This window comes from Aotus nancymaae, unplaced genomic scaffold, assembly GCF_030222135.1.
Source record: "Aotus nancymaae isolate 86718 unplaced genomic scaffold, 86718_ANA_hifiasm-v0.15.2.pri h1tg000059l, whole genome shotgun sequence".
Taxonomy (NCBI): Eukaryota; Metazoa; Chordata; class Mammalia; order Primates; family Aotidae; genus Aotus; species Aotus nancymaae.
Window position 1 is genome coordinate 47,965,723 of NW_026988473.1, and position 19,952 is coordinate 47,985,674.

Sequence of the window (19,952 nt, forward strand, 5' to 3'; positions counted from 1 at the left end):
GGCCGGGCGGCGGCCCCTCCGCGGGGCGGGGGCCTGGCGGCCGGGTGGGCGGGGCGCGGGCTCTCTCCGCTACCAGCGCTGCCGCACCCCGCCGCGCTCCCGCACCAGCGTCCCGCCCACCGCGTCGCTCCCACGCCCGCAACTGTACCCGCAGCCCGGCGGCCTCCCGGCGGGAGGAGCAGATCCAGTGCAGCTCGCAGCGCAGCTCGGTCCAGTCAGGGTGGGTGAGGGGCGGCGGCGGGGTGGGGAAGACTCGGCTCAGCTCTGCCTCCCTTAGGTGGGTGTGGGGCGGGGCGCTCAAGTCGGACCCGACGCCGAGGGGAGGGATCTGACCTGTGCTCTGCCCACCCAAGGTAGGAGCTGAGAGGTTTGGGGTGGAAGCGGGAGTCGGACATTCTGACCTGGTTGAGGAGGGCCAAGGGTTCGAACCGGCGACAGAGTCGAGGTGAGCTGGGGCTTGGGAGCTACTAGCGTAGAGGATCCAGGTTCGGTTGCTCTGGCGAGAGAGCTCCGGCATCGCAGGTGATGGATGAGCAGAACTCAGCTTGTGCTCGAGGATGGGGGTGCGGGGTCGCGGGGCGATCGGGGCTTGGGCTGGAGCGGGTGGGGTCGCGTCTCTTTGGGTGTAGGGGAAAACGCGTCTCTTTGCGTTTTCGGGTGCCTCGGTTTCCTCCCGTCTCGGGGCAAGTGCGGGAAAGAGGGGCGCCAGGGGCCGACGGCGGGGCGGGGCGGGGCGGCGGACCGGGCGAGAGGGGTGGTCCGCGCCCTCTGATCGCGTTCCGGGACACACAGGCGGCGGCTGCGGGCGCAGAGCGGAGATGCAGCGGCTCGGGGGCACCCTGCTGTGCCTTCTGCTGGCGGCTGCGGCCCCCACGGCCCCCGCGCCCGCTCCGACAGCGACCTCGGCTCCCGTAGAGCCCGGCCCGGCTCTCAACTACCCACAGGAGGAGGCCACGCTCAACGAGATGTTCCGCGAGGTTGAGGAACTGATGGAAGACACGCAGCACAAATTGCGCAGCGCGGTGGAGGAGGTGCGTGCGCCCTGGCTGCGCGGGGCTCTGGGAAGCGCCAGGCTGGGGGGCAGCGGGGGCTGGGAAGGCATGGAGGAGCGCTGGCCAGGGACCTGGGATCCCGCGGGGGCTGAGAAGGGCCGACAGCAGATGCGGAGGGGCCTGGAGGCAGCGCAGTTTGATCCCGACTCTCGCCTCGTTTTGCCTTCCTGCCAAAAAGTCTGGATCTGAGCCTGTCCACCGAGAGTCTCTGAGGCTGGACCCTCACTAGGTAGCTGGGGCCACCACCTGCCTGCAGTTGGCGTCAGGCACGCAGTTGGCCTTTTCTATTGTAAGCGAAGGTTTGCAGGGCCCCTGGTATTCCAGCACTGTGGTTTCACACAGACCCGGGGCAAGCTCCAGACATCGCCAAGTTCTAGCTTGTCCGTTATGCTTTGAGCTTGTTGGGATGCCATGTAGGGACAAAGAGGCAGAGTCCTGAGCTTTGCTGGCAGTCTGTCTGGGCTGTCTTGCTTGTCATGCCATGTGGGGGCAGAGAGGGAAGATGGAAATCCTAAATCTCAGCACTGTATGAGTGACAGATGAGGATGTGAGAGGCAACCCTACCTCCACCCAACAGTGCTTCGCTGTTATTCCTGGCCTCGGGTCCTCCTCTGCCACTCAGTAGCAGGGTGACATTGGGCAAATCATTTAACATCCTGCACCTCAGTTTCCTATGGCAACTAAATGTCATAAGTGTGGGCACCTGGCAAATAATAGGTGCAGAGTATTTAGCAGCTATTATTATCGGATACCTTGTACCTTGGCAAAGCTTTGCCTATCTTCTGACCTCCATCACCTCCAGGTCTAAACACTGTGGGTGGCATCTTGTTCTGTCCTCTATGGCGGGCACCCATGCATGCCGAGGGCTGCTTGGGCAGGAGATGTCACTGTCCCAGCCCTCTCCATCCAGGTGTGAGCAGCTGTCCCTTGTGTCTGGGGTGGGTAGGCATGGGCGCTGTTGGGTCCGGCTCTGGCTGTAGCCTGTGTCTGGAGAGAAGCCAGCCATCCCAGTGAAGGAGCCAGCAGGAAACCACTGTCCAGGCTGGTTCACCCCGGCTTGGTAGCCCCCGTGTGCAAAGCCTTAACTGCTGGCGCTTGTCTCCAGGGAGAAGCTGCTTTCTCCTCACAGCCCTTTGTAGTTTAGGGCTATATTTCCTTTCCCACTCCCCACAGTCAGCCTGTGTAGTTTGCAGTGAAGGGGACACTCACTGGCTTGGGAGGCAGTGAATTGGGCAGCTGTCCTTGCATATCCACTGGACAGTCCCAGATCCCAAGACCCATGATCTTTCTGTGATTCATGTTCCTGGGATTGCAAAACAATCATGACATGGAACAATTAAAGGGTGAAGGGAGTCAGATAGGCCCCAATGTCTCTTAACTATGAATCTTCAAATTAAATTGAGTTTGTGATGCCTCTGGTTCTAGGGCAGGCCATCTGCTTTCCTTATCTTATCCTAGGACTTTCCCTCCTGCACACAGATTCCCAGTAAGACTGACTAAGTCACCTCTATGTTTTTGTGCCTGCCACTGTTCAGAAAGTTTGTAGCATGGTCCTCTGCCGTTAGATCCTGCTGAGGGAGGAGAGGGAGCAGCAAGGGCTCTTCAGTCTCCTCTTGAGCAGAGCAGTGTGGGGCCCTGCGGGACCTAGTGATGGGGTCCTCTCCATGGGCGTTATCCACAATGGGTTTTGCCAAGACCCCAGCTTTCCTCCCTCTAGATGTGGCTCTGTGTAGGTTGGCGGGTTGAAGTTTGCTCCAGGGGAGACACAGGCTATCACTTCTACCCCACAAAGAGTGTCCTCACTGACAGTGGGTACAGGACACCATGGCAGGAGAACAGGCAGTGGAGACTGACTTTCCCTCATCCAGTCCCTGCTCTGCCACTTACTGGCAGTGGCATCCCGAGTCTGAAGTGGAGAAACGTCCATGTCTTGGGGTAAGGGGAGAATTAAATGAGAAGATGCAAGTCAAGCAAATCAGTGAGTTGGGCAGCTGTCCTTGAATATCCACCAGTCAGGTCCAGAGCCCAAGATCCACTGTTTCTGTTTCCTATGATTGCAGAACAATCACGACTTGGAACAATGAAAGGGTGAGGGAGTCAGATAGGCCCCATTGTCTCTTAACTCTGTAGCTTCAAATTAAATTGAGCTCGTGTTGCCTCTGGTTCTAGGGCAGGCTATCTGCTGACTGCCTAAAATGGGGTTAAGTAAAACAGGTGTAATATAGGTAGCTTCATTGTGAGGTGGCTGTGAGGATTACATGATTGTTGGTTGTAAATAATAGCTATCATTATCATATTAATAGTAGCAGTATGAATGGTAACAAAACACCGCCAGGGTCTGATAGATTCTCAATAGAATCTGTCTTTTAAAATATCTTAAACCATTAAAAATTAGTCTTAAAATATTTGAAATATCTTTTAGATGTTTTCAAAAATAGAATACAACAGGTTGTTAATAGACTATGGTTATTAGTATTAATTTTTTGTAAAGAGACTGCCAGACAATCATTAAAAAATCTGGAGACAACAGATGCTGGAGAGGATGTGGAGAAATAGGAACGCTTTTACACTGTTGGTGGGAGTGTAAATTAGTTCAACCATTGTGGAAGACAGTGTGGTGATTCCTCAAGGATCTAGAAATAGAAATTCCATTTGACCCAGCAATCCCATTACTGGGTATATATCCAAAGGATTATAAATCGTTCTATTATAAAGACACATATACATGTATGTTCACTGCAGCACTGTTTACAATAGCAAAGACCTGGAACCAACCCAAATGCCCATTGATGATAGACAGGACAAGGAAAATGTGGCACATATACACCATGGAATACTATGCAGCCATAAAAAATGGTGAGTTATTTTTTATGGCTGCATAGTATTCCATGGTGTATATGTGCCACATTTAAATGGCAATTATCCCATGTCCTTTGTAGAGACATGGATGAATCTGGAAACCATCATTCTCAGCAAACTGACAGAAGAACACAAAATCAAACACCACATATTCTCACTCATAGGCAGGTGTTGAACAATGAGAACACATGGACACAGGGAGGGGAGCATCACACACACTAGGGTCTGTTGGAGGGGACTAGGGGAGGGACAGTGGGGGTTAGGGAGGTTGGGGAGGGATAACATGGGGAGAAATGCCAGATATAGGTGATGGGGGGATGGAGGCAGCAAACCACATTGCCATGTATGTACCTATGCAACAATCCTGCATGATCTGCACATGTACCCCAGAACCTAAAGTACAATAAAATATATATGTATATATATATAAAGAGACTGCCAGAAAGCCCCCTAAATCTCATAGACAGGGGATAAGTGCCATTTAGTCACTGTTCAGGGGAAAAATCAAAAAGGACCTGGGCCAGATGCATTATTTGCTTACATAGTTGCATCATGAATCTGCTTTCAAGTAACTTCCTGGCATTTTCCATGTTCCAGCTGACTCAAGCTGCTGAAGTTTCTTTAGGGGAAGAACAAAGCAGCTCTACTTGTAGAGTCATTATTGGGAGAAGCAAATCTTCAGATGGCTCCAATCTGTATTACCATTCTGTATGCTACCAATTAATGTATTCTGAGGATATAGCCACTGTATTTCTCCTCCCCTCGTTGCCAGCTCGGTAGCTCGCTAGTTTTAGAATGTTCTTAACTGCCTTACCTATTCCTAGCAAGAACTCCAATACCAAGCCTGGATTCATCTCTTCAGTTTTTCCTGCTGTACCTCTTTTGCAGACACACAGATTTAACCAACCATAAATGCCATTTTTAATAGCATTCACATTCCTTCTCTATGAAACAGCTCCTTTTGCTTCAGACTTAAGTTTCTCTTGCTAGTGGCAATAATAGTTGTGGTTGAAATTTCCATTGTAAACTATACTTTTAGTTCATGGTGCCATTTAAGAACCGTTAGCTCGTTCTGTTGAAATAACCAGTGGCTGAGCTGAGGGGAGAAAGGTTTTAGAAAAAGACTATATCTGCTCAACCCAGAGCAAACTCTAGGTTTGGCAACTTGTCAATTATTTGAAAGCCAAACTGATCCCAATGGGAATTTAAAAAACACTAAAAACACATTCTCTTCTTCTGGGTGGATCCTCTCCAGCACCTTCAGTCTTCTCTTCCCAGCTGTATCTTTTCTGTCATTGACCAGAGTGGTAACTGGGGGCAAGGTCTCTTGCTTTAAAAAAAAAAGTCATTTTCTTGCCCATTCTGTCTTCTGTCTTAGCCTCATTTCTTCTCCGCTTTGTCGGCAAGCTCTTCAAACACATGATATCAACTGCCTGCTCTTCCTGCTTCTAGTTCCCCATTCCCTTCAGAACTCTGGCACAACAAACTGGCTTCTTCTGAAACTGCCTTCTTAAAAGGCAATATAATGAAAACTGCTGTGTATTTCATTTTTGCTGTGTGGCGGGTTTCATACCTGAATTCTTGTATTTACTTCATGGTCCTTAATTCTTGTATCTACTCAACAAAGTAGGACATCCCTAATTTACAAATGAGCAAGCTGAGGTCTAGTGGGATTTGGTATCTTGCCCAAAGTCATAGAGCTACTTTGTGGTAGAGCCAGGACTTGAACCCACCTTGTCTGACTCCAGAATCCTGGTATTTTCTACTGTGTTCCTCTCCGAGGATGCTGCAGGCAACGACTTCACTCATCCAGTGGCCATCTCTCAGTGACTTGATCCTTCTAGACTTACTTAGAGTCTTTCTCACCTAGAAGGCCACTACCCAGATGGAGCCTCCATCTCCTAGCCTAATTCTGGCCAGTTCCCTGACTCCCCTCTCTTTCTTGTCTAGTCTTTATGTTACTTTCCCGCTAGCCTTCAGGAACTTGCTGTAACTCCCTATTGCCTAGAACAGAGAGGTTCTTAACTGCGGGTAGAGGAAGGGGAAGGAAATCTTCAGAATCATCTGAGAAGCTCAGTGATATCGGGGGTCTCACCTCTAGAAATCCTAATTCAGTGGGTCCGTGAAGGGATCCAGCTATGTCGATTTTTCAAACTTTTGGACATGACTCTAATCACAGCTTCCCCATAAAGTTGCTGTGAATATTCAGGGCATCTGGTGCAACGGCTCAGACATAGTCAATGCCCTAAATGTGGGCGCTATGCTCAGAATTACTATTGTTATGAAGCCAGTGATCAAGTTTCAGACATCCCAGCAGCCGTCTCAGAGTTCAGCACAGCCCTGTGTGCACAGCAGCCACTGACTAAGTCCTTGCCAAGCCTTTATGCCTACCAGGTTTTCTTCACACTTCGAGTTGTGTTTTCATGTTGCATTGAGACCTCTGATCCTCCTCAGCTCAGCAAAACTGGTGGTTAAGGTGGGGGCTCATCTAGTGCTTAAGGGGATATAGAGGACAGTGATTTTTTTAAGAAAGGAAAATACTTATTGAGCATTCATTTTAAAAAATAAAAATAGCCCAGAGATAAAAATAACAGTGTTGGAAAATTGCCAACTATCAAGTAGAACTTCTCTTTGTGTCTCTCATTTTACGTTCCTAGAGAGAGTGTCTGATTGGCTCAATTAGTCCATGATGTGGCCTCCCTTTGGGTCCCATCAGCCGTGAACAGGTCACATTGTCAACTGCCCGCTCATCAGGAATACGACAGGGGATAAGTCTGGAAGGGGAAGTGGGTGCAGACGTGAGGTCACTGACTTATCTGATATAGATGTTACGGAGGCTCATGAGACTGGAGGATTTGAGGACAGCGGCCACAGAAACCTGACAAACAGAGAAGAACATAGGTTCAAGAAGATCAGAAGGGGTGTGGACCCCGGGGATTGGTTACTTGACCCTCTGCAAGGATCCCTCTGCAAGGATTTCCTACAAGGGTACCCAAGAGATGGGGTGGGGAAGGAGACACAGCTGTGGCCCTACCTGCAGGGAATAAGGGACTGCCTTGGTTTGGGTTCTCTCCATCCCCTGCACCTACCACCACCACCAACAGGCCAAAGGATTTAAGAGCAAATAGTGTATGTCAGATGTGTCCCCAGAAAACGCTAGCAGGAAGTGGGAAAGTGAGATGAAAGAAAAGAAAGACAATCAATGGTATGCCCACAAGCAGGTTACTGCTGCGGGCATCTAGGGCTCCATCCCACGGGGGCCTCAGAGGAAACTACGTAGATTCTACGTGCTTTGGAATTGTCTACCGAAGGGAGAAGCTGGAGTGTTTACCTCCATAGCCTGCCTGTCTCTCATTGCTAGAATAGTAATTCCCTAGCACTTGGGGCCTGTGCAGACTGAGCATACTTTGGGGACCATAGAATGCTCTCAGAGAGAGACAGAGTTGGTTGTTGGCAGGTATGGGAATTGGCTGCAGGTGACCTCCAGATTAGACTGCCAGGAGATGGGCAGGGCATCAACAGCATCTGTACAGGGAGCAAGACTAGCTAATGGAAACATGTTCAAATCCCAGCTCCACCCTTTTCTGGGAACCTGGGGAATTTAGTCTTCCTGAGCCTCAGTTTCCCTATTTGTAATATGAGGACAGTAACACCCACCTCCCAGAGAGATTGTGAAGTTTCAGTGCTGTAATATATGTAAAACACTTAGTATAATGTCTTGTCATAGTGAGTACTCAATTAATACCTATTATCATCATTCTTTGTAATTGCAGAAGAGGAAAAGAGATTTTTTTTCTAATAGACTCTCATTTGTAACAGGAGAAAATAATTTTGCTCATTAAATTCATTGCCTTAATAGATGGAGGCAGAAGAAGCTGCTGCTAAAGCATCATCAGAAGTGAACCTGGCAAACTTACCTCCCAGCTATCACAATGAGACCAACACAGACACTAAGGTTGGAAATAATACCATCCATGTGCACCGAGAAATTCACAAGGTAAGTCATGGCCAGCACTTCCTCCTTTCTATAGGAATTCCCATCAGAGAACTAAGGTTGTTTTTTTTTCATATGTGATATACAAGCCCAAAATACAAGTGAGAATTGTAAAATACAAATTAAAAACCAGAAGGATTCTGTTTAAAGTGGAGAGAGAATGTATCAGGATCCTAAATTGCTTTTGCATTTATGCAATATATTTAACCCTAGGCTTCCTGCCAGTCCAGTTGCAAAGGAATGTTCAGGGATTATTATTTGAAAAAAGAAAGCAAACAAATGTCTAAAAAGACCTTTTCCTAGCATTGAATTTGTGGAATTGATCTGTCTCATAGGCTTCTATGTATGTCTCAGTAGAGATTGAACCAGAGAACACGTTACAGTGAATTGACCTTCACTATTTTTTATGATATATCCCATTTCTGGAAGAGAAACCCTCTACTGCCACAAAATTAAACATTCATTTGTTTGCTGGTTGTGTGTTCAAAATTCTATAGCAGATTTTCCCCTCAAACTACCACCTGTCTGAGTGCCTCTTGGTCTAACATCATGCATTAAGAGCAACCAGGTTCATTCCCATTCTGACCTGACAAAGAAAGCTTTGCAAATCTCGAGGAACATAGCACTAGCCTGCCCCTGGTGTGCAGTGTCTCTGATGTGATTTGGCAGGACTCTGAGAGCAAACTGCAGAAGACTGTGTGCTGTGCAGATACTCAGGGTTGTTGTTAGCATCCTGTTGTGAATATCAAGGAGCTTGCCCTGTCAGCTCATCTCAGCTTCGGCATGCAAGGCCACAGTGGCTTTCACGAAAGAGCTTCACTTTTGTTCAAGGGCCCAGGTAATGACTTGGTTGAAACAATAGTGCTTCTGTGCCACAGCGCTAGGGGATCAATTTTTATGTGCTGTTGCCTTGACTATAAAGTAGCTTTTGTGTGGTGCTTCTCCCACTGCATAATAATGGGCTCAGTTAGATGGATCAGCTACAGAGTGTATCCCCCAGGTAAATGAATGAGTTTACCTGCAGAACACAATCCTTTGGCATTGCTCATCTGCGACTGGAGAATGTTTTCAAAAGTGATTATGTTGTCTTGTCAAAACCAATATCAAGTCATCCTTTCTGATAATAATTAACCAAAAGGTTTGGTTGCTCCTTAAAGTTGCTTCTTGTAAATATCAAAATACCTGAGTGTGAGTCCTACCAGTCACTAGTGTGATTTCTGAAAAATGATTTAAATGTTCTGATTCTCACTAGTTGCATTTATAAAATAAGAATATCAACATCTATATGACAGTATTGTTCAGGTCAAATGACCTAAAGTATATGAAAGCTCATTGTAAAGTGCAATGCAAAAATCAGTGTTCTTATTATTACTATTGGTATAATAAAGTTATGTCATCAACGCAGTGCAATAATTCTTACCTGGGTTTTATAGAATACTAATCTTCTGCTGGGCATGGTGGCTTATGCATATAATCCCAGTACTTTGGGAGGCTGAGGCAGGAGGATCACCTGAGATCAGGAGTTTGAGACCAGCCTGGCCAACATGGTGAAACCCTGTCTCTACTAAAAATACAAAAATTAGCCGGGCATGGTGGCATGCGCCTACAGTCCCAGCTACTCGGGGAGGCTGAGGCAGGAGAATCGCTTGAACCCAGGAGGTGGAGGTTCCAGTGAGCCAAGATCATCGTATCACTGCCATCCAGCCTGGGCAACAGAGCAACTCTCTGTCTCAAACAATAAAAATAAAAAAAAACAAAAGAACAACCAAACAAAAAAACACTAGTCTTACGCAATGCTTCATAAAAGAAGGGCTCAGTAGTGGCGAAACATATTTGTAAAACTTCTTATATATTCTTCTGGAGATTTAAGAAAAATACATATTGTTATAATAAAGGTTCTAATAAGTCATGCAACCCATACATACAGGCTTATAGAATTTTTAAAAATATGATATTGGTTGATTCTATAAAAAGCTAGCATAGAGGAAGAGATCATTTCTTTTGGGGAGAGGAATTATTTAGGTAAAAATTTAAAAGCATAGTGATTAAGATGTGGTTCTTACCTTCTCAGAACTAGAACTTGATTCCTTACTGCAAATTAGTACAAGAGTTTCCACCTTGTCCCGGCTGCAGGTCCTGTGATATTAGAGCTAGCAGAGACCCTAAAGATGACGTAGAAGTGAGAAAATTTTGAATCAGAGAAGAGATACAATTTGTTGCAGGTGACATACTAGCTGGTTATTGGCGACTGAGCCAGAGCTCAAAGAACACACATCTCCTAGCTCCTGAGCCAGCATCTTTTCTATCCTTTATCACCAAACCAAACTTTGGACATGGCCTCTCATGGGGCACGAACAGCCTGAGTTCTGTGTTAGACTTAGCTGTGGGATGCCTGCATCTGGTTAGAGAATTGGAGGCAGACAACAGATAGAGGAATATTGAAACAAGTCTCTCATTGTACTTATGCACTTTTTTGATGAAATGAAACCATTCACCAGAATCAGATAGGGCTGCTAGAGTTAAAACCTGCTTGCTTTTCATGAAAGATGTTCAACCGGACACCCAGACTTGCAATTTGTCAAAAACAAAGCTGACATTGAGTTTCAAGTGATGACCCCCAGAACGATAGCAATAGCTGACATCTTTGACCATTTTGCTGGGTGTCAGGCACTGTGTGGAGTGAGTTCTCTGGATTGCCTCATTTCCTCCTCATAGCAGCCCTATGAGGCTGACTCTGTTATCTCTTATCACTGTGTCCAGGGGAAGCTGTCCATCTCACAGCTGCTGTGGGAACTCAGGAAGAAAGGGAGGTGGGCATTTCGACTCCTTTACCGGGTGCTCCTGCTTCAGAAAATGGAAAACAAAACACAAAAACAACTTGTGGAATTTGTCCAGAAGTCCTTCTATTTTACTTTCACTGTACCTGTTTTACTATAGATAACCAACAACCAGACTGGACAAATGGTCTTTTCAGAGACAGTGATCACGTCTGTGGGAGATGAAGAAGGCAAAAGGAGCCATGTGAGTTGTCATTTCCCCTGCACTTGCACCCTGGCAAACTCACTCTCATTCAGTTTGCCCACAGCGACTCAGATGCAGACCATGGGCGGGAGGGGGCTGACTCTCCTGTGCCTCTCCTGACTCATTTCTACCACGATCCCCCAATGCCTACACTTCTGACCAGACCGATGCAGTCCAGAAATAGGTTACGCCTCCATGAACTTGGCATCAGAAACAACAGAGAAATGAAATTCAGTGGTCATTTGCATGGCCCGTCTCAGCTTTGAAAGGGGACAAGGAAGTATTAGACTGTTGACTGGAACCCTGGTGACAGTCCTGGTGTATCAGATGGTGAAATCCCCAAAGCCTCGGGGACGGCCCCACCTTTTGTAATCCCACCTCTGGGCGGGCGGTTTGAGAACAAGAACACCTTATGTGGAGCCCAGTGGCCTGAAGGGAAGAAGGCTGTCTGTCCATTCCAGGGTGAGGCTCTGGTGCCTGTGATTGCTTCTGTTAGTTGCCTGTTGCTTAGTCCAGAGGCAGGATGGATTTCACAGAATTATAGAGTCCTAAATTTGGAAGGGATGTGATTTCACAGAAAGAAAACCTGGGCACAGGTCGGGGTATGACCCGGTTGGAGTCACTGGTCTCCTCCCTCCCGGACCAGAGGTGGCTCCGCTGCACTTCATCTTCTCAAAGAGATGTCTGGCTTCAGATGCACATGCCTGCTGAGGAGTGGACGGCAGGGAGTGTGCCTTCTTTATGGAGACTACAAGAAGCCAGCCTCTCTGTACCCAGATAACTTGTGCATCCTTGGCCTTCCCAGGGCATTGAGGATTTTCCCCACCTTTTCTTGGTCTTATGGCTGGAAGAGAATCAGCGTACTGATAACAGTTAGGAAGGTGATGCTGTCTTGGTTAGTAGGTGATGGATGTTTTTTCTTATTTTTGGCACAGTGCTCAAGTGTCGGGAGCTGGCCGACATTTACAGCAGGCTGGGGGTCCAGTTGGCCTTGTGCAATGGTAGTGACCCACCATTCAAGGGAGGTTGGGGGTGGTGGGGAGGAACTGCAGTGAAATGGAAAGGGCACTGGCTGTGGAGTCTAGAAGCCTCACTTTGTCACCTACCAGCTAGGGCACCTCGGTTTCCCCATCTTCAAGTGAGGTAACAATGTCCATCATCTCTCACCGCCCTGGCAGCACAGAAGCCTCTGAAACAAAATCGAGATTAACTAAGACAGGGATGGAAGAGAGGCTGGCTTCCAAAGGTGGGAAGAGAGAGAAGAAAGCAAAAGAAAAACCAGCCAGCCATAGGTATGATCATGGTTCTAGAGGGAAGTGCTTTAGAGTGTTCCAGATCTCAGGCTGTGTTTGGGGCTTGAAGGATTGAGGCCGGAGCAGAGTTGTGGAATGGAGAGGGCAGGGGAAGCAGAACTCACAGGGCTGTGAATTAGGAGAAAAGCCTTTGTTCTCAAGTCAAAAAAACTTAATCTATCATTGCACAGTGGTACAGCTGTGCTCTGGGGAGGGCAGCAGCTGTGCCTATGAGCATCCCTGCACCTGCTGGAGGACCAGGTATACAGGAGGCTGCCGCACCTGCATCCCATGCTGCCCCCTCCACCCTCTCAATGAAGCAGCTGGTCAAGTTTGTGCCTTTTAGTTGGGGGAACTGAGACTCTGAGAGTGGGGTGGGGAAGAGACAAGATCTTGAACATGCCAAGGGCATGCTTGGAGCAGAAACCAGTTGCCTGCACTTTTGTGCCGTGTGTCAGTTTTTCCGAGCATGCATGGCCTCATGTGCCCCTGTGTCCTCTGCTTCAGGACTCTTCTGGGAGGTTCAGAGTCTCCACTCCTGCCCATGCAGTCTCCTGTGGCCCTTGTGTGACAGAGGACACACCTTGGTCCCCTTGTGCAGGGCAGAACCTGAACCCCTATATATGACAGTCCTGAGAATGCAGGAGGTTGAGGGGAGCAGTAGATCTAAGAACCCCACATGCTGGAGGCTCACCAAGGTTGTCTTGATGCCTGCTCAGACTCTCAAAATAGGAGCATATCAGGTTCCCGTATGAGAATAAATTCCCGTTTGATTGACTAGAAGGGAGACCTTGGTCATCTGATGCTTGGCTAGCTAGTGTCTGGAAGATCCCACTGGGCTTTGGAGAATGGATTGGAGACTTTTCAAGCCACCTGTGAGAGGGATGTCATATGGCAGAAAAGGTGGCATGTGTGCCTCACTTCAGAGCCACACTCATTGTCAGAGTGGCTTGCCGAGAGTCAGGAAGTGAGATCCAGTTTCACATGTCCACAGAATTGTTTCATTCAACTGCCTTCCTATTCCTGGGCTCACCATCGTCCTAGCACAATTGATCTAGGGCTTCAGCATTGTCTTTACAGAGACATGAAGCTCCTTTTTCTGAACAGAAAGGTGTAAAGACTAGTTTACTATCAAAGGAAGGCAAGGGCTGTGCATTGTCACCACTGTCCCATTCTATCACTTTGCAATTTAATGATTTTTACAGTTTGCTCTGAAATGTGTTACACACTGCAGAAACTTTCTCTAAAAGGGATTTGCCATTGCAAAGGACAAATCATATGCTGTGCAAACCTTAAAATACTATAAACAGGAGCTAAATTTTCAGGATTTAAAATTTCCAGATGAATGCAATTCACCAGGCACCTTACACTTTCCTTTCTTCAAGTGCTGGAATGTGTATTAATATGTATGGGAACCCGAGGAGCCTCACAGAAAGTTACAGACAGTAACACTATATGGCTGTCTAGAAATTGCACGCAGTATGTGCAAGGCCCTGGTCTGTTTTTACACTCAAATGTGAAAGGGGAAGAGGATGCCGCGGCTTGTTATTTCACCTGAGCGCGTCGGCCGATGGGGATGTGGTCTGACGTCTTTGTTGTGAGGCTTTTGTGCCAGACTTTCTGCCTGCCCCACTTCACAGGCCAGGGGCAGGCACACTGATGCTGTGCTGCTTTCGTGCTGGGAGTGAGGAGGAAAGCAGCACGAGAACCTAGAGCATGGGCAAGCCATTGTGCATTAATAGGACGTTTTTATTCATGGAACCGTGTCCGCACGTAGGAAGAGTCTGGCCCAATTAGCCAAGGCACCCTTTTGATGGGACACATCCTCTTTAAAATCCAACTCACAGCTACAGGGCTTAGCATGTCCTGCATGTGTGGTCTTTCCGGTTTCACGCTAGAGTATGATGTTAAAAAGTGAGCTGGTTTGTATCTATGTGAACACACCTACTTTGAAGCTATAGGTTCAATCATGTACAAGCGACTCTGAGATACTGGCCAAGACTTCTGAGAGGCTGGGTACAGTGGCACACGCCTGTATTCCCAGCACTTTGGAAGGCTGAGCAGGAGGATCACTTGCAGCCAGGAGTTTGAGACCAGCCAGGGTAATAAATTGAGACCCCTCTACAAAAAAATTAAAAATAATAGCTGGGCATGGTGGCATGTGCCTGTGGTCCCAGCCACTCAGGAGACTGAGGCAGGAGGATTGTTTGAGCACAGGAGGTCGAGGCTGCAGTGAGCTATGATTGCATCATTGCATTGCAGCCTGGGTGACAGTGATAACCTGTCTCTAGAAACAAACAAAAACAACAGACTTCTGAGGCCACAGGTGGATGCATTTTCCTGCTAAAAACACACAGCTTGTAGAGATTTGAGTGATCCAGTGATTTCCTTGTTCCAGTGCTGGTGGTGCCTTTTTGACTGGGTCAGCAGACTGAGGACAGTGACCCTGGAGTCCTCTACAAGTGTGAGGCCACTTGTTGTGAGGATACTTTGCCCGTGAAATGTGTTGGAGCCTTGGGAGAATGGGCTGTTAAACCGTGGCCATCTTTTCCCATGGAGCAGTGAGCCTCCATCACCTCCAAGCCCAGAGAGACCAAGTGAGAGAGTGGGAGAGGAAAGTGTGTTGAGCAAGCCCTTTCTCCCTCAGGCCTCATCAAGGTCATTCCTCAGGCCTATGTATCATTCCCTGACCCTAACTTGTTCATTCATTCTAGAGTGGACAGTAGGGTGCTGGCTTTGTTTTCTCCCTGCACCCTGGTTTTTGATGCTGAGCTCTATCCATTTAATGGAGTGTCCAGAGGCACCCTGATGAGGAATCCCAGGGGGCTTTTATTTTAACAGAAGTTGCACGGGGGGAGGGCGTGGCACCTCTAGAGGGACTCGATTAGTTCCCAGAGGATCTGCCTCTTGGGGAAACCTGCAAGGTCCAGGGAGGCTGGGGTGGGGGCTGAGTCCCAGGAAATGCAGCCCTTCCCTTTTGAGGCACAGAAGTCTGAACAAGGTGAGATGCAGACCTCGGTTGGAGCCCTGTGTTGACCTTACAAGCTCTGCCCTTTGTGACTCTGTTTCTTCAACTATCAAATGGGGCTAATAATCCCCCTTTCACAAGACTGAGTGAGAATCTAGTGTGGCAAGTTTCTAGAAGCTCTTTGTGTGAGGTTCATTATTACTGAAGAGTAATTAAAACTGGGTTCTAATTGGCTGGTTCCCAGCAACTTTACTGAAAAAAGAAGGGCGTGAGACTGGGGGAAGTTCGTAAGGCCTCCACAGGCACAGGCGTCTTTCCGCTGACGTTTGTAGCCTCAGGCTGTTTTCATTCTGCTGCAGCCTGCCTTGCTCTCTGAGTGACGTTCTCTGCCAGAAGCTCTGTGCTCCTGGCCACGAGGCTGACTCATCCCGCTATTGTTCCTAACTCTGCCTGTCAGGTATGTCTAGGTTGGGCACTGGGGATACAGACAAAGGGAAGTATAGGTCATATGAAGGACCAGGGGAATAGGCGACGATTGGGTACTGGCAAGTTCCAAGTTGGGGCCCGAAGTTGGCAAGGGGTGATAGTGGTTTCTGCAGAAAGAAACAGACGTGCTGTCCTAAGCTTGACAGCATAGGCTTGTGTAAATGTTCCATTCCATATTCTGATAAGCACACAAAGAGTTTGGGTACATTTGTGTTTCTAGATTTATATTTTGAGTTGACTGTGATTTACGACTAAGTATAAGGCCCTCATGCCTTATTCAGTAGGAAAAGAGATAGAAATGGGTAAATAATTCCCAAATAAATATAGTTGATGTGGGTGAGCAATTTTTATGGGGTAGGCATTTCTTTTTGTGCTGTTACCTGGTGTATTAAGTTGTACTGTCCTCAACCTAAATATCTTCCAAGAAGTAATTTATTAAATAGAAACGATTCCACATCGAAAATCAAAATACTGTGGAGTTAATACTGTGAAGATAGTATAAAAGGTTGTCTTCAAGCAAACATTAAGTGAAAAAAAAATTACAGAACAGTATATATAATATTTAAAGTACATAAAATATACATACACAGTGTATGAAATATCTTATTTTTAGAAAAAAGTATCCATAAAAAAGACTGGTAAAATATATATTAAATCATTAATAGATCTTTCCAGAGGATTTTAAGTTTGCAGAGACCTTTCCTTTATAGATTTCTTTATTTTAAAAAGAGTTTGTGAATTATTTACAATTTTGGTATAAACATATCTCTATATTTTTGAATGGTTTTGCAAATGCTTTCAGTATAAATACTAGAAATTAAATTGTAAGTCAAAGGTTATGCATATCTAAAATTTTGAGAGATACTGACAAATTTTCCTCTAGAAAGGTTTTACTTATTTTTATTTTTAGCATCAATTTCTGAGGCTGTGTTTCACCAGCCCTCACCTACCGTGGGTGTTAACAGTGGGTGATCATATGATAGGCAAAGAAAAAAGATATCTTCTTTCTGTTTATATTTCTTTGATTATTAGGTCAAGGAAATCTAAACAAGGGGGATGGCTGTTTGAGAACTGTTAGTTGTATCAGATGTAGAGTCTGCAAATGCATCTTATCCCTTCTTCTCTTTGCCAGGGAGAAAGGTCAGTTTTGCATTCCAGGTCATGGCTAAGGCCAAATACCATCCATTCCAGTATGAGGTGATTAGGGAGGTGGGAAGTCCTAGCGGGAACATCTGAGTGCTCAGTGTCTTTGTGAGGCGGCTGATGGGCTGAGTCACAGGGCGTGGGTGGTAGGGACATGCAGGCTACTGCCTCCACCCCCCGTAAATACAAACAAGGTTTAGATGACGGCTGATAGAAGCAGCACATCAGCGCGGGTGGTTAACAGCTCTTAACAGCTCGGGCACCGGCAGATCCAGTTCAAATGGCAATTCTATCGCTTATTAGCTGTGTGCCTTTGTTTAAGTTCCTTAATGGAGTGTCTAAGTGCTCTAAGCCCGTAGTTTTCCCTTATGTTAAATGGGCTTAATAAAAGTACCTTCCCTATAGTATTGCCATGCAGATAAAAAAAAAAACCCAGGTCAAAATCATATACAATACCTGGAACATGAAGAACAAGAAGTCAGTACATAGCAGCTATTTGTTATGATTTGATTATTTTGATAGCCCAATCCATGGCTATCAAAATTATCAGTATTAATTATTCAATTCATTTATTTGCACATTCTTTGAGCACCTGCAATGTTTCTGGCAGAGAAGTGTAAAAGACAGTCTCTAACATCAGAGAGCACCCAGGCTAGTAGTGTACAAAAAAATAAACAAGTTGTTACAATACGGGTGCATAATTTTGAAAGGCAAAGGTTGCACAGAGCATTGTGGGGGCATGGTTATGGGGACCAAACCAGGAAGCCAGGGAAGACCTGCTTGGGAGACAGTTCTTTATGAGTTTCTTGTTTCTCTCATTTTATAAGCAAAGGCACTTCTTAGTCCATTTGTATTGCTATAAAGGAGTACCCAAGCTGGGTAATTTACAAAGATAAGAGGTTTATTTGGCTTACAGTTCTGCTGTACGCTGTACAAGCATGGCACCAGTATCTGCACCTGGTGAGGGCTTCAGGAGGCCTCCACTCATGGCAGAAGATGAAGGTAAGCAGGTATTACATTGTGAGAGGAAGGGGGAGGAGAGAGAGAGAGAGAGAGAGGAGATGCCAGGCTCTTTTTTGTTTTTGTAGTGACAATGTATCACTATATTGCCCAAGCTGGTCTTGAACTCCTGGCCCCAAGAGATTCTCCCACCTCAGCCTCCCAAAGTGTTAGGACTATAGGCATGGGCCACCATGCCCAGCCTCCTCTTAACAATCAGAACACATGGGAACTAATAGAGCGAGAGCAGCACCAAGCCACTCATAAGGCATCTGCCCCCATGACCCAGCTACTTTCTATTAGGTCCCACCTCCAACGGTAGGGATCAAATTTCAACATGAGATTTAAAGAGGACAAATATCCAAACTATGTCTGACACTAATTGACCTCTTGTTCCAGACGGTCTTTTCAAGGATGTTGTATAGGCAGTGGCCTTGAAAAACAGAGGTAGCCTTGAAAATCAGAGATAGCTGTCCCCCCATGGCAGAGGGCAGGTTTGCTTGCAGTCCATTATCAAAGGTTTGGGTTCTCTGAGCTTGAGATTCCTTAGGTGTGATGTAAACCCAATGCATGTGCAGCATCCACCCGGACCCCTCCACGTGGCAGTGTGGAACCTGCAGGCAAGGAGAACTGACTCGGACAAGAGGGCTTATGCTGTTTCTGTATTGCCGAAATAAAGTCCTTTGTCTCTGATCCAGGAGTCTCATGTCTTCTGCTAGTAGCCATAAAACTGGGACAGGCACATGTATCATCTTGCAAATAGAATGGAATCTTAGACCCTTCGCACTTCTTGACAGGCTCCCTGGAAGAGGTGGCAGTTGAGCTGCATTTTGAATGATGTCTAAGAATTCTCAGTTGTGGGGAAGAAGGGTATTCCTTGAAGAAGTATTTCTTGTTCAAAGTCAAGGAGGCATGTGGAAATAAGAATATGTTGGAGGAACACTAAATGGTCTAGAATGCTAGAGCTGGAAATGTGCTTGAGGGGCAGCAAATGAAGCTGGGGAAAGGCAGGGGTAAGATCAGGCAGGCCTTCGAGAGCCATGCCAAGGAGTTAGGACTACATGCTGAGTAAGGAACATATCCTGCATCTGCAGTGCTTTACCATGCCTTGTACTGTCTAATGAAACTTCATGGAATTCCCAGAGGAAAGGGCCAGAAAGACATGGTTTGGAAGACAAAGACATTAGTGGACACAGGGCTTTGCTTAATCCTGCTGAAGCTGGAGGCCTGAGTCCCCTTTGGGCTGCAAAGCCTGTACCCTGCAAAAAGCCTGGCTTCTGGCCTTGAAATCTGGAAACTGTTACTTAGAAATGGAGCACTCTGCTTTTGCTTGGTGCCAGTAGACAGGCCAGATAAGTGACAGTAAATGACTTGAAATCTCATTAGGCTGATGGTGTCGGCTGCAGAACAAGCTGATTTCTGTGGTCTCTGAGTAGCCTGGGCATGTCAGGGGCCAAACAGCTCCTCCATGCAGGTGTGTGGCTGTCCACTGCTCTCACGACCTGGGGATCCCTCCAGACCAGCCTGGATAACTTTCACCATAGGTCTTTGTATCCTGGCTGCCAAATACGTGGCCCTGTCCTTCTTTACCTGTTGGCATTATTCCAAAAAACTGTTTTGTTTTTAAAATAACATCAAGGGCTGCAACATTTCTCAATAGTCCCTTATTTAGTCAGGCACTGTGCCAAGGATCTGACTTGCGTTCCTTCACACAATCCATGTGACAGTGCTACAAGGCAGATACAGTGGAACCCATTTTACAGATGAAGTAACTGAGGCTCAGAGAAAATTATAAAACAGAACTTGTAGGTGGGTGACCCAGTACTAAAAAAGAGAAATAAAATGAAACAGGTCTTCTTGATTCCAAAACTTCCAAGACTAATTTTTTTTTTTTTTTTTTTTTTGAGATGGAGTCTTGCCCTGTCTCCAGGCTGGAGTGTAGTGGCATGATCTTGGCTCACTGCAACTTCCGCCTCCCGGGTTCAAGTGATTCTCCTGCCTCAGTCTCCCAGGTAGCTGGGATTACAGGAATCCGCCACCACACCCAGCTAATTTTTTTATTTTTAGTAGAGATGGGCTTTCACCATGTTGGCCAGTATGGTCTAGATCTCCTGACCTCATGATCGCCCACCTCAGCC

At 46.8% G+C, this 19,952-nt stretch overlaps 1 protein-coding gene across 1 annotated transcript in view; it reads left to right on the forward strand.

Moving 5' to 3' along the window:
* The first annotated feature begins 346 nt into the window (after positions 1–346).
* The window catches only part of DKK3 (dickkopf WNT signaling pathway inhibitor 3), a 47,431-nt gene continuing 27,825 nt past the window's right edge, over positions 347–19,952 (forward strand). Inside the window, exons 1-4 of the mRNA XM_064365174.1 lie at positions 347–445; positions 793–1,031; positions 7,771–7,908; positions 10,843–10,926. Of these exons, the coding sequence (XP_064221244.1) occupies positions 819–1,031; positions 7,771–7,908; positions 10,843–10,926 (435 nt within the window). The 5' untranslated portion in view covers positions 347–445; positions 793–818. The remainder of the gene's footprint in view (positions 446–792; positions 1,032–7,770; positions 7,909–10,842; positions 10,927–19,952) is intronic.